The 15108-nt window shown below is 36.3% G+C and overlaps 1 protein-coding gene across 2 annotated transcripts in view; it reads right to left on the bottom strand.

Annotated features, from left to right (window-relative positions):
* exoc3 (exocyst complex component 3) overlaps positions 1 to 15108 on the bottom strand; it is a 91373-nt gene that overhangs the window by 50788 nt on the left and 25477 nt on the right. For both annotated transcript variants that reach the window (XM_061928756.2, XM_072912116.1), the window contains exon 4: positions 11457 to 11629. In XM_061928756.2, the coding sequence (XP_061784740.1) occupies positions 11457 to 11629 (173 nt within the window). The remainder of the gene's footprint in view (positions 1 to 11456; positions 11630 to 15108) is intronic.

The raw sequence follows: 15108 nt of genomic DNA, 5'->3' as shown, positions 1-15108 counted from the left end.
TTTGAAAAATGGCCAATTCATTTTGAGTGGCAAAAATGTCCGAGAAAACCTGGAATTCTGGGAATTTTTTTGAACTTGGAAAAAGGGTAGCTTCAATTTCTAGAATGGTGGAATTGTTTGAATAGGTTGAAAAATGTGGAAATGGTGGAAGTTTAAAAAATGGCCAATTAATTTTGAAAGGAAAAAATGTGCCAGAAAACCTGTAATTTTGGGAATTTTTTTGAACTTGGAAAAAGGGTAGCTTCAATTTCCAGAATGGTGGAATGTGGTGAAGGTGGAATGGTTTGAATAGGTTGAAAAATGTGTAAATGGTGGAAGTTTGAAAAATGGCCAATTCATTTTGAGTGGGAAAAATGTCCCAGAAAAGCTGGAAATCTTGGAATTTTTTTTAACTTGGAAAAAGGGTAGCTTCAATTTCCAGAATGGTGGAATGTGTTGAAGGTGGAATAGTTTGAATAGGTTGAAAAATGCGGAAATAGTGCTAATTTGAAAAATGGCCAATTCATTTTGAGTGGGAAATATGTCCCAGTAAACCTGGAATTCTGGAAAATCTGGGGATTTTTTTGAACTTGGAAAAAGGGGTAGCTTCAATTTCCAGAATGGTGGAATTGTGTTGAATGTGAAATGGTTTGAATAGGTTGAAAAATGTGGAAATGGTGGAAGTTTGAAAAATGGCCAATTCATTTTGAGTGGGAAAAATGTCCCAGAAAACCTGGAATTCGGGGAATTTTTTTGAACTTGGAAAAAGGGTAGCTTCAATTTCTAGAATGGTGGAATTGTTTGAATAGGTTGAAAAATGTGGAAATGGTGCAAGTTTAAAAAATGGCCAATTCATTTTGAAAGGAAAAAATGTGCCAGAAAACCTGTAATTTTGGGAATTTTTTTGAACTTGGAAAAAGGGTAGCTTCAATTTCCAGAATGGTGGAATGTGGTGAAGGTGGAATGGTTTGAATAGGTTGAAAAATGTGGAAATGGTGGAAGTTTGAAAAATGGTCAATTCATTTTCAGTGTGAAAAATGTCCCAGAAAAGCTGGAAATCCTGGAATTTTTTTTGAACTTGGAAAAAGGTAGCTTCAATTTCCAGAATGGTGGAATGTGTTGAATGTGGTATGGTTTGAATAGGTTAAAAAATGTGTAAATGGTGGAAGTTTGAAAAATGGCCAATTCATTTTGAGTGGGAAAAATGTCCCAGAAAAGCTGGAAATCCTGGAATTTTTTTTTAACTTGGAAAAAGGGTAGCTTCAATTTCCAGAATGGTGGAATGTGTTGAAGGTGGAATAGTTTAAATAGGTTGAAAAATGCGGAAATAGTGCTAATTTGAAAAATGGCCAATTCATTTTGAGTGGGAAAAATGTCCCAGTAAACCTGGAATTCTGGAAAATCTGGGGATTTTTTTGAACTTGGAAAAAGGGGTAGCTTCAATTTCCAGAATGGTGGAATTGTGTTGAATGTGAAATGGTTTGAATAGGTTGAAAAATGTGGAAATGGTGGAAGTTTGAAAAATGGCCAATTCATTTTGAGTGGGAAAAATGTCCCAGAAAACCTGGAATTTGGGGAATTTTTTTGAACTTGGAAAAAGGGTAGCTTCAATTTCCAGAATGGTGGAATGTGGTGAAGGTGGAATGGTTTGAATAGGCTGAAAAATGTGTAAATGGTGGAAGTTTGAAAAATGGCCAATTCATTTTGAGTGGGAAAAATGTCCCAGAAAAGCTGGAAATCCTGGAATTTTTTTTACTTGGAAAAAGGGTAGCTTCAATTTCCAGAATGGTGGAATGTGTTGAAGGTGGAATGGTTTGAATAGGTTGGAAAAATGTGGAAATGGTGGACGTTTGAAAAATGGCCAATTCATTTTAAGTGGGAAAAATGTCCCGGAAAACCTGGAATTCTGGGAATTTTTTTGAACTTGGAAAAAGGGTAGCTTCAATTTCCAGAATGGTGGAATGTGTTGAAGGTGGAATGGTTTGACTAGGTTGAAAAATGTGGAAATGGTGGACGTTTGAAAAATGGCCAATTCATTTTAAGTGGGAAAAATGTCCCAGAAAACCTGGAATTCTGGGAAATCCTAGAATTTTTTTGAACTTGGAAAAAGGGTAGCTTCAATTTCCAGAATGGTGGGATGTGTTGAAGGTGGAATGGTTTGACTAGGTTGAAAAATGTGGAAATGGTGGACGTTTGAAAAATGGCCAATTCATTTTAAGTGGGAAAAATGTCCCAGAAAACCTGGAATTCTGGGAAATCCTAGAATTTTTTTGAACTTGGAAAAAGGGTAGCTTCAATTTCCAGAATGGTGGAATGTGTTGAATGTGGAATGGTTTGAATAAGTTGGAAAATGTGGATATGGTGGCCGTTTGAAAAATGGCCAATTCATTTTAAGTGGGAAAAATGTCCCATAAAACCTGGAATTCTGGGAAATCCTGGAATTTTTTTGAACTTGGAAAAAAGGTAGCTTCAATTTCCAGAATGGTGGGATGTGTTGAAGGTGGAATGGTTTGACTAGGTTGAAAAATGTGGAAATGGTGGACATTTGAAAAATGGCCAATTCATTTTAAGTGGGAAAAATGTCCCAGAAAACCTAGAATTCTGGGAAATCCTGGAATTTTTTTGAACTTGGAAAAAAGGTAGCTTCAATTTCCAGAATGGTGGGATGTGTTGAAGGTGGAATGGTTTGACTAGGTTGAAAAATGTGGAAATGGTGGACGTTTGAAAAATGGTCAATTCATTTTAAGTGGGAAAAATGTCCCGGAAAACCTGGAATTCTGGGAATTTTTTTGAACTTGGAAAAAGGGTAGCTTCAATTTCCAGAATGGTGGAATGTGTTGAAGGTGGAATGGTTTGAATAGGTTGACAAATGTGTAAATGGTGGAAGTTTGAAAAATGGCCAATTCATTTTGAGTGGGAAAAATGTACCAGAAAAGCCAGAAATCCTGGAATTTTTTTGAACTTGGAAAAAGGGTAGCTTCAATTTCCAGAATGGTGGAATGTGTTGAAGGTGGAATGGTTTGAATAGGTTGAAAAATGTGGAAATGGTGCAAGTTTGAAAAATGGCCAATTCATTTTGAGTGGGAAAAATGTCCCAGAAAACTTGGAATTCTGGGAAATCTGGGAATTTTTTTGAACTTGGAAAAAGGGTAGCTTCAATTTCCAGAATGGTGGAATGTGTTGAATGTGGAATGGTTTGACTAGGTTGAAAAATGTGGAAATGGTGGACGTTTGAAAAATGGTCAATTCATTTTGAGTGGGAAAAATGTCCCAGAAAAGCTGGAAATCCTGGAATGTTTTTTAACTTGGAAAAAGGGTAGCTTCAATTTCCAGAATGGTGGAATGTGTTGAAGGTGGAATAGTTTGAATAGGTTGAAAAATGCAGAAATAGTGCTAATTTGAAAAATGGCCAATTCATTTTGAGTGGGAAAAATGTCCCAGTAAACCTGGAATTCTGGAAAATCTGGGGATTTTTTTTAACTTGGAAAAAGGGGTAGCTTCAATTTCCAGAATGGTGGAATTGTGTTGAATGTGAAATGGTTTGAATAGGTTGAAAAATGTGGAAATGGTGGAAGTTTGAAAAATGGCCAATTCATTTTGAGTGGGAAAAATGTCCCAGAAAACCTGGAATTTGGGGAATTTTTTTGAACTTGGAAAAAGGGTAGCTTCAATTTCCAGAATGGTGGAATGTGGTGAAGGTGGAATGGTTTGAATAGGTTGACAAATGTGTAAATGGTGGAAGTTTGAAAAATGGCCAATTCATTTTGAGTGGGAAAAATGTCCCAGAAAACCTGGAATTTGGGGGATTTTTTTGAACTTGGAAAAAGGGTAGCTTCAATTTCCAGAATGGTGGAATGTGTTGAATGTGGATTGGTTTGAATAGGTTGGAAAATGTGGAAATGGTGGAAGTTTGAAAAATGGCCAATTCATTTTAAGTGGGAAAAATGTCCCGGAAAACATGGAATTCTGGGAATTTTTTTGAACTTGGAAAAGGGGTAGCTTCAATTTCCAGAATGGTGGAATTGTGTTGAATGTGAAATGGTTTGAATAGGTTGAAAAATGTGGAAATGGAAGTTTGAAAAATGGCCAATTCATTTTGAGTGGGAAAAATGTCCCAGAAAACCTGGAATTCTGGGAAATCCTAGAATTTTTTTGAACTTGGAAAAAGGGTAGCTTCAATTTCCAGAATGGTGGAATTGTGTTGAAGGTGGAATGGTTTGAATGGGTTGGAAAATGTGGAAATGGTGGACGTTTGAAAAATGGCCAATTCATTTTGAGTGGGAAAAATGTCCCAGAAAAGCTGGAAATCCTGGAATTTTTTTTAACTTGGAAAAAGGGTAGCTTCAATTTCCAGAATGGTGGAATGTGTTGAATGTGGAATGGTTTGAATAGGTTGGAAAATGTGGAAATGGTGGACGTTTGAAAAATGGCCAATTCATTTTGAGTGGGAAAAATGTCCCAGAAAAGCTGGAAATCCTGGAATTTTTTTTAACTTGGAAAAAGGGTAGCTTCAATTTCCAGAATGGTGGAATGTGTTGAAGGTGGAATGGTTTGACTAGGTTGAAAAATGTGGAAATGGTGGACGTTTGAAAAATGGCCAATTCATTTTAAGTGGGAAAAATGTCCCAGAAAACCTGGAATTCTGGGAAATCCTAGAATTTTTTTGAACTTGGAAAAAGGGTAGCTTCAATTTCCAGAATGGTGGAATGTGTTGAATGTGGAATGGTTTGAATAAGTTGGAAAATGTGGAAATGGTGGCCGTTTGAAAAATGGCCAATTCATTTTAAGTGGGAAAAATGTCCCATAAAACCTGGAATTCTGGGAAATCCTGGAATTTTTTTGAACTTGGAAAAAAGGTAGCTTCAATTTCCAGAATGGTGGGATGTGTTGAAGGTGGAATGGTTTGACTAGGTTGAAAAATGTGGAAATGGTGGACGTTTGAAAAATGGCCAATTCATTTTAAGTGGGAAAAATGTCCCAGAAAACCTAGAATTCTGGGAAATCCTGGAATTTTTTTGAACTTGGAAAAAAGGTAGCTTCAATTTCCAGAATGGTGGGATGTGTTGAAGGTGGAATGGTTTGACTAGGTTGAAAAATGTGGAAATGGTGGACGTTTGAAAAATGGTCAATTCATTTTAAGTGGGAAAAATGTCCCGGAAAACCTGGAATTCTGGGAATTTGTTTGAACTTGGAAAAAGGGTAGCTTCAATTTCCAGAATGGTGGAATGTGTTGAAGGTGGAATGGTTTGAATAGGTTGACAAATGTGTAAATGGTGGAAGTTTGAAAAATGGCCAATTCATTTTGAGTGGGAAAAATGTACCAGAAAAGCCAGAAATCCTGGAATTTTTTTGAACTTGGAAAAAGGGTAGCTTCAATTTCCAGAATGGTGGAATGTGTTGAAGGTGGAATGGTTTGAATGGGTTGAAAAATGTGGAAATGGTGCAAGTTTGAAAAATGGCCAATTCATTTTGAGTGGGAAAAATGTCCCAGAAAACCTGGAATTCTGGGAAATCTGGGAATTTTTTTGAACTTGGAAAAAGAGTAGCTTCAATTTCCAGAATGGTGGAATTGTGTTGAATGTGAAATGGTTTGAATAGGTTGAAAAATGTGGAAATGGTGGAAGTTTGAAAAATGGCCAATTCATTTTGAGTGGGAAAAATGTCCCAGAAAACCTGGAATTTGGGGAATTTTTTTGAACTTGGAAAAAGGGTAGCTTCAATTTCCAGAATGGTGGAATGTGGTGAAGGTGGAATGGTTTGAATAGGCTGAAAAATGTGTAAATGGTGGAAGTTTGAAAAATGGCCAATTCATTTTGAGTGGGAAAAATGTCCCAGAAAAGCTGGAAATCCTGGAATTTTTTTTAACTTGGAAAAAGGGTAGCTTCAATTTCCAGAATGGTGGAATGTGGTGAAGGTGGAATGGTTTGAATAGGCTGAAAAATGTGTAAATGGTGGAAGTTTGAAAAATGGCCAATTCATTTTGAGTGGGAAAAATGTCCCAGAAAAGCTGGAAATCCTGGAATTTTTTTTAACTTGGAAAAAGGGTAGCTTCAATTTCCAGAATGGTGGAATGTGGTGAAGGTGGAATGGTTTGAATTGGTTGAAAAATGTGTAAATGGTGGAAGTTTGAAAAATGGCCAATTCATTTTGAGTGGGAAAAATGTCCCAGAAAAGCTAGAAATCCTGGAATTTTTTTTAACTTGGAAAACGGGTAGCTTCAATTTCCAGAATGGTGGAATGTGTTGAAGGTGGAATGGTTTGAATAGGTTGGGAAATGTGGAAATGGTGGACGTTTGAAAAATGGCCAATTCATTTTGAGTGGGAAAAATGTCCCAGAAAACCTAGAATTCTGGGAAATCCGGAAAAAAAAATTAACTTGGAAAAAGGGTAGCTTCAATTTCTAGAATTGTGGAATGTGTTGAAGGTGGAATGCTTTGAAAAGGTTGGAAAATGTGGAAATGGTGGACGTTTAAAAAATGTCCAAGTCATTTTGAATGGGAAAAAATGTCCAAGAAAACCTGGAATTCTGGGAAATCTAAACATTTTTTTGAACTTTAAAAAAAGTGTAGCTTCCATTTCCAGAATGGTGGAATGTGTTGAATAGGTTGAAAAATGTGGAAATGGCGGACGTTTGAAAAATGGCCAATTCATTTTAAGTGGGAAAAATGTCCCAGAAAACCTGGAATTCTGGGAAATCCTAGAATTTTTTTGAACTTGGAAATAGGGTAGCTTCAATTTCCAGAATGGTGGAATGTGTTGAATGTGGAATGGTTTGAATAGGTTGGAAAATGTGGAAATGGTGGACGTTTGAAAAATGGCCAATTCATTTTGAGTGGGAAAAATGTCCCAGAAAAGCTGGAAATCCTGGAATTTTTTTGAACTTGGAAAAAGGGTAGCTTCAATTTCCAGAATGGTGGAATGTGTTGAAGGTGGAATAGTTTGAATAGGTTGAAAAATGCGGAAATAGTGCAAGTTTGAAAAATGGCCAATTCATTTTGAGTGGGAAAAATATCCCAGAAAACCTGGAATTTTGGGAATTTTTTTGAACTTGGAAAAAGGGTAGCTTCAATTTCCAGAATGGTGGAATGTGTTGAAGGTGGAATAGTTTGAATAGGTTGAAAAATGAGGAAATAGTGCAAGTTTGAAAAATGGCCAATTCATTTTGAGTGGGAAAAATGTTCCAGAAAACCTGGAATTTTGGGAATTTTTTTGAACTTGGAAAAAGGGTAGCTTCAATTTCCAGAATGGTGCAATGTGTTGAAGGTGGAATGGTTTGAATAGGTTGAAAAATGTGGAAATGGTGCAAGTTTGAAAAATGGCCAATTCATTTTGAGTGGGAAAAATGTCCCAGAAAACCTGGAATTTTGGGAATTTTTTTGAACTTGGAAAAAGGGTAGCTTCAATTTCCAGAATGGTGGAATGTGTTGAAGGTGGAATGGTTTGAATAGGTTGAAAAATGTGGAAATGGTGGAAGTTTAAAAAATGGCCAATTCATTTTGAGTGGGAAAAATGTCCCAGAAAAGCTGGAAATCCTGGAATTTTTTTTAACTCGGAAAAAGGGTAGCTTCAATTTCCAGAATGGTGGAATGTGTTGAAGGTGGAATGGTTTGAATAGGTTGGAAAATGTGGAAATGGTGGACGTTTGAAAAATGGCCAATTCATTTTAAGAGGGAAAAATGTCCCGGAAAACCTGGAATTCTGGGAATTTTTTTGAACTTGGAAAAAGGGTAGCTTCAATTTCCAGAATGGTGGAATGTGGTGAAGGTGGAATGGTTTGAATAGGCTGAAAAATGTGGAAATGGTGGAAGTTTAAAAAATGGCCAATTCATTTTGAGTGTGAAAAATGTCCCAGAAAACCTGGAATTTGGGGGATTTTTTTGAACTTGGAAAAAGGGTAGCTTCAATTTCCAGAATGGTGGAATGTGTTGAATGTGAAATGGTTTGAATAGGTTGAAAAATGTGGAAATGGTGGAAGTTTGAAAAATGGCCAATTCATTTTGAGTGGGAAAAATGTCCCAGAAAACCTGGAATTTGGGGAATTTTTTTTAACTTGGAAAAAGGGTAGCTTCAATTTCCAGAATGGTGGAATGTGTTGAAGGTGGAATGGTTTGAATAGGTTGAAAAATGTGGAAATGGTGGAAGTTTGAAAAATGGCCAATTCATTTTGAGTGGGAAAAATGTCCCAGAAAACCTGGAATTTTGGGAATTTTTTTGAACTTGGAAAAAGGGTAGCTTCAATTTCCAGAATGGTGGAATGTGTTGAAGGTGGAATGGTTTGAAAAGGTTGAAAAATGTGGAAATGGTGGAAGTTTAAAAAATGGCCAATTCATTTTGAGTGGGAAAAATGTCCCAGAAAAGCTAGAAATCCTGGAATTATTTTGAACTTGGAAAAGGGTAGCTTCAATTTCCAGAATGGTGGAATGTGTTGAAGGTGGAAAGGTTTGAATAGGTTGAAAAATGTGGAAATGGTGGATGTTTGAAAAATGGTCAATTCATTTTATGTGGGAAAAATGTCCAATAAAACCTGGAATTCTGGGAAATCTGGGAAATTTTTTGAACTTGGAAAAAGGGTAGCTTCAATTTCCAGAATGGTGGAATGTGTTGAAGGTGGAAATGTTTGAATAGGTTGAAAAATGTGGAAATGGTGGATGTTTGAAAAATGGTCAATTCATTTTAAGTGGGAAAAATGTCCAATAAAACCTGGAATTCTGGGAAATCTGGGAAATTTTTTGAACTTGGAAAAAGGGTAGCTTCAATTTCCAGAATGGTGGAATGTGTTGAAGGTGGAAAGGTTTGAATAGGTTGAAAAATGTGGAAATGGTGGATGTTTGAAAAATGGTCAATTCATTTTAAGTGGGAAAAATGTCCAATAAAACCTGGAATTCTGGGAAATCTGGGAAATTTTTTGAACTTGGAAAAAGGGTAGCTTCAATTTCCAGAATGGTGGAATGTGTTGAAGGTGGAATAGTTTGAATAGGTTGGAAAATGTGGAAATGGTGGACGTTTGAAAAATGGCCAATTCATTTTGAGTGGGAAAAATGTCCCAGAAAACCTGGAATTCTGGGAAATCTGGGAATTCTTTTGAACTTGGAAAAAGGGTAGCTTCAATTTCCAGAATGGTGGAATGTGTTGAAGGTGGAATGGTTTGACTAGGTTGAAAAATGTGGAAATGGTGGACGTTTGAAAAATGGCCAATTCATTTTAAGTGGGAAAAATGTCCCAGAAAACCTGGAATTCTGGGAAATCCTAGAATTTTTTTGAACTTGGAAAAAGGGTAGCTTCAATTTCCAGAATGGTGGAATGTGTTGAAGGTGGAATGGTTTGAATAGGTTGAAAAATGTGGAAATGGTGGAAGTTTAAAAAATGGCCAATTCATTTTGAGTGGGAAAAATGTCCCAGAAAAGCTGGAAATCCTGGAATTTTTTTGAACTTGGAAAAAGGGTAGCTTCAATTTCTAGAATGGTGGAATGTGTTGAAGGTAGAAAGGTTTGAATAGGTTGGAAAATGTGGAAATGGTGCAAGTTTGAAAAATGGCCAATTCATTTTAAGTGGGAAAAATGTCCCAGAAAACCTGGAATTTGGGGAATTTTTTTTAACTTGGAAAAAGGGTAGCTTCAATTTCCAGAATGGTGGAATGTGTTGAAAGTGGAATGGTTTGAATAGGTTGAAAAATGTGTAAATGGTGGAAGTTTGAAAAATGGCCAATTAATTTTGAGTGGGAAAAATGTTCCAGAAAACCTGGAATTTGGGGAATTTTTTTGAACTTGGAAAAAGGGTAGCTTCAATTTCCAGAATGGTGGAATGTGGTGAAGGTGGAATGGTTTGAATTGGTTGAAAAATGTGTAAATGGTGGAAGTTTGAAAAATGGCCAATTCATTTTGAGTGGGAAAAATGTCCCAGAAAAGCTGGAAATCCTGGAATTTTTTTTAACTTGGAAAAAGGGTAGCTTCAATTTCCAGAATGGTGGAATGTGTTGAAGGTGGAATAGTTTGAATAGGTTGAAAAATGCGGAAATAGTGCAAGTTTGAAAAATGGCCAATTCATTTTGAGTGGGAAAAATGTCCCGGAAAACCTGGAATTCTGGAAAATCTGGGGATTTTTTTTAACTTGGAAAAAGGGGTAGCTTCAATTTCCAGAATGGTGGAATTGTGTTGAATGTGAAATGGTTTGAATAGGTTGAAAAATGTGGAAATGGTGGAAGTTTGAAAAATGGCCAATTCATTTTGAGTGGGAAAAATGTCCCAGAAAACCTGGAATTTGGGGAATTTTTTTGAACTTGGAAAAAGGGTAGCTTCAATTTCCAGAATGGTGGAATGTGGTGAAGGTGGAATGGTTTGAATAGGTTGACAAATGTGTAAATGGTGGAAGTTTGAAAAATGGCCAATTCATTTTGAGTGGGAAAAATGTCCCAGAAAACCTGGAATTTGGGGAATTTTTTTGAACTTGGAAAAAGGGTAGCTTCAATTTCTAGAATGGTGGAATGTGGTGAAGGTGGAATGGTTTGAATAGGCTGAAAAATGTGTAAATGGTGGACGTTTGAAAAATGGCCAATTCATTTTAAGTGGGAAAAATGTCCCGGAAAACCTGGAATTCTGGGAATTTTTTTGAACTTGGAAAAAGGGTAGCTTCAATTTCCAGAATGGTGGAATGTGTTGAAGGTGGAATGGTTTGAATAGGTTGAAAAATGTGGAAATGGTGGAAGTTTAAATAATGGCCAATTCATTTTGAGTGGGAAAAATGTCCCAGAAAAGCTGGAATTCTGGGAAATCCTGGAATTATTTTGAACTTGGAAAAAGGGTAGCTTCAATTTCCAGAATGGTGGAATGTGTTGAAGGTGGAATGGTTTGAATAGGTTGAAAAATGTGGAAATGGTGGAAGTTTGAAAAATGGCCAATTCATTTTGAGTGGGAAAAATGTCCCAGAAAAGCTGGAAATCCTGGAATTTTTTTTAACTTGGAAAAAGGGTAGCTTCAATTTCCAGAATGGTGGAATGTGTTGAAGGTGGAATGGTTTGAATAGGTTGAAAAATGTGGAAATGGTGGAAGTTTGAAAATGGTCAATTCATTTTAAGTGGGAAAAATGTCCCAGAAAACCTGGAATTTTGGGAATTTTTTTGAACTTGGAAAAAGAGTAGCTTCAATTTCCAGAGTGGTGGAATGTGTTGAAGGTGGAATGGTTTGAATAGGTTGAAAAATGTGGAAATGGTGGAAGTTTAAAAAATGGCCAATTCATTTTGAGTGGGAAAAATGTCCCAGAAAACCTGGAATTCTGGGAAATCTGGGAATTTTGGGGGTGAAAACTGTGGAAAGTAGAGCGCGCCAAAATGTGGAGAAGAAGAAGTAGTTGAAGTAGAACAATAAATAGATGCTTGTTGGTGTAGAAAAGCATGTGTGTGAATGTCACTGACACTTGTTCAAGTCATCCACAGACCAGTGGCAGTGAGGGTGAGCAGTGAGGAGCTGGCCCCGCCCACTCACGTCTTCAAAGTAGATGGAGATGAGGTGCATGTCGCTGGTGTTCTTGCTGTCCATGCGGTACTGCTCGTACATGAGATCGTCCCTGGAACTCTCCAGTTCCATCAGCTTCCTGTGGGCCTGCAGCAAATCCGCCTGCTCGATCAGCTGCTGGGTGTGGCCCACGATCTCTGGGACTGACACAGCAAGATCACATAGGCACACTATTAGTAAATGGGTGTGGCCCACCATCTCTGGGACTGGCACAGCAAGATCATATAGGCACACTATTAGTAAATGGGTGTGGGCCACCATCTCTGGGACTGACACAGCAAGATCATATAGGCACACTATTAGTAAATGGGTGTGGCCCACGATCTCTGGGACTGACACAGCAAGATCATATAGGCACACTATTAGTAAATGGGTGTGGGCCACCATCTCTGGGACTGACACAGCAAGATCATATAGGCACACTATTAGTAAATGGGTGTGGGCCACCATCTCTGGGACTGACACAGCAAGATCATATAGGCACACTATTAGTAAATGGGTGTGGGCCACCATCTCTGGGACTGGCACAGCAAGTTCATATAGGCACACTATTAGTGAATGTGAGGAGAATGTGTTGTAATGTTGACTCTAACAACACCATTGTTCCTTTTAAACTGTCATTGATCAAAAAAACCTAGAATCAATGAAGAAATCTAAAGGGCCATTTTGATATGTTTCATGTCTAAACTCACTCAATACATGCTTTTAGGTTTAGGGTTACCCTCAAGTTGGTCTCGGTCACATATAATATAATATAATATCTATCGTGAATCTCTAGATCAACATCAAAACTATCTCTCGATATAAAGTTTAAAAAATACATTATTTTAATGTTTTAAGACCCGATTTGTTTGAGAAAAGTTTTTTGGGCAAAACCACAAAATATGCAATATTTTCCATCCAAGGTGTAATATTTGCTATGAAGTAATTGGGGCCCTAAATGATGTCAATAATTCATAACAACATTGATTTTGATTCATTATTATATTTTCACAGTTTAAAAAAAAAATAACACTAACATTTTTAGGGCTCCAAAGGGTCCCAGTCATAAAAGTTTATTTTTCCTTTTTTAGCGCTTAAATCTGGAGATCAACTTCAAAACTATGGTCGATGTTGGAATTTTTCAAATCGGTCGAGAAATGTTGAAGTAGTAACATGTTGAATTGAGAAATCCTGGAATTTGGAAAAAAACGGGAATTTTTCCAGTTCAAAAAACAACTTTGTTTTTTGTCCTGATTGAGAGGAATTTTTGGACAGTGGAATGGTTGAAGTGGGTTGACAAATGTGGGATGAGTAGTCGCCAGAAAAAAAGGTGGAAATAGGGCTTTGGAAAACCAGGAATTCTGGAAAATCCTGGAATTTTTTTGAACTTGGAAAAAGGGTAGCTTCAATTTCCAGAATGGTGGAATGTGGTGGAGGTGGAATGCTTTGAATAGGTTGAAAAATGTGTAAATGGTGGCCGTTTGAAAAATGGCCAATTCATTTTGAGTGGGAAAAATGTCCCAGAAAACCTGGAATTCTGGGAAATCTGAAAATGTCTTTGAACTTGGAAAAAGGGTGCCTTCCTTTTACAGGATGGTGGAATGTGTTGAAGGTGGAGTGGTTTGAATAGGTTCAAAAATGTGGAAATGGTGCAAGTTTGAAAAATGGCCAATTCATTTTAAGTGGGAAAAATGTCCCAGAAAACCTGGAATTCTGGGAAATCCTGAATTTTTTTTTAACTTGGAAAAAGGGTAGCTTCAATTTCCAGAATGGTGAAATATGTTGAAGGTGGAATAGTTTGAATAGGTTGAAAAATGCGGAAATAGTGCAAGTTTGAAAAATGGCCAATTCATTTTGAGTGGGAGAAATGTCCCAGTAAACCTGGAATTCTGGGGATTTTTTTTGAACTTGGAAAAAGGGTAGCTTCAATTTCCAGAATGGTGGAATGTGTTGAAGGTGGAATGGTTTGAATAGGTTGAAAAATGTGGAAATGGTGGAAGTTTGAAAAAATGGTCAATTCATTTTAAGTGTGAAAAATGTCCCGGAAAACCTGGAATTCTGGGAAATCTGGGAATTTTTTGGAACTTGGAAAAAGGGTAGCTTCAATTTCCAGAATGGTGGAATGTGTTGAAGGTGGAATGGTTTGAATAGGTTGGAAAATGTGGAAATGGTGGACGTTTGAAAAATGGCCAATTCATTTTGAGTGGGAAAAATGTCCCAGAAAACCTGGAATTCTGGGAAATCCTGGAATTTTTTTGAACTTGGAAAAATGGTAGCTTCAATTTCCAGAATGGTGGAATTGTGGTGGAGGTGGAATGGTTTGAATAGGTTGAAAAATGTGGAAATGGTGGAAGTTTGAAAAATGGCCAATTCATTTTGAGTGGGAAAAATGTCCCAGAAAACCAGGTGTAATATTTGCTATGAAGTAATTGGAGCCCTAAATGATGTCAATAATTCATAACAACATTGATTTTGATTCATTATTATATTTTGACAGTATAAAAAAAAAAAAAAACACACTAAAATTTTTAGGGATCCAAAAGGGTCCCAGTCATAAAAGTTTATTTTTCCTTTTTTGCGCTTAAATCTCGAGATCAACTTCAAAACTATCTCTCAATATAAAGTTAAAAATATACATAATTTTAATGTTTTGTGCCCTTTTTGTTAGAGAAAAGTTTTTAGGCAAAACCACAAAATATGCAATATTTTCCACCCCAATTTTTTTAAAGTGTAATATTTGATGTGAAGTAATTGGGGCCCTGAAATATGTCAATAATTCATAACAACATTGATTTGAATTCATTATTATGTTTTGAGCAATGACAGTTTTTAAAAAATCACACTAAAATTCTTAGGGATCCAAAAGGGTCCCACTCATAAAACTTATTTCTTTCCTTTTTAGTGCTTAAATCTCTAAATCAACTTCAAAACTATCTCTCAAAATAAAGTAAAAAAAACAACATTATTTTAATGTTTTATGCCCGTTTTGTTAGAATAAAGTTTGTTGGGGGTAAAACCACAAAATATGCAATATATTCCATCCAAAAAAAGTGAAAGTGTAATATTTGATGTGAAGTAATTGGGGCCCTGAAATATGTCAATAATTCATAACAACATTGATTTTGATTCACTATTATATTTTGACAGTTTAAAAAAATAACACTAACATGTTTAGGGACCCAAAAGGGTCCCACTCATAAAAGTTTTTTTTTCCTTTTTTAGCGCTTAAATCTCTAAATCAACTTCAAAACTATCCCTCAAAATAAAGTTACAAAAAATATATTATTTTAATGTTTTAAGCCCGTTTTGTTAGAGAAAAGTTTTTTGGGCAAAACCACAAAATATGCAATATTTTCCATCCACATTTTTTTAAGGTGTAATATTTGCTATGAAGTAATTGGGGCCCTGAAATATGTCAATAATTCATAAAAACATTGATTTGAATTCATTATTATGTTTTGAGCAATGACAGTTTTTAAAAAATCACACTAAAATTCTTAGGGATCCAAAAGGGTCCCACTCATAAAACTTATTTCTTTCCTTTTTAGTGCTTAAATCTCTAAATCAACTTCAAAACTATCTCTCAAAATAAAGTAAAAACAACAACATTATTTTAATGTTTTATGCCCTTTTTGTTAGA

Source organism: Nerophis lumbriciformis, linkage group LG33, assembly GCF_033978685.3.
Source record: "Nerophis lumbriciformis linkage group LG33, RoL_Nlum_v2.1, whole genome shotgun sequence".
NCBI lineage: Eukaryota > Metazoa > Chordata > Actinopteri > Syngnathiformes > Syngnathidae > Nerophis > Nerophis lumbriciformis.
Note: the sequence above shows the minus strand (reverse complement) of the source record. Positions and strands in the feature narration are given on the sequence as shown.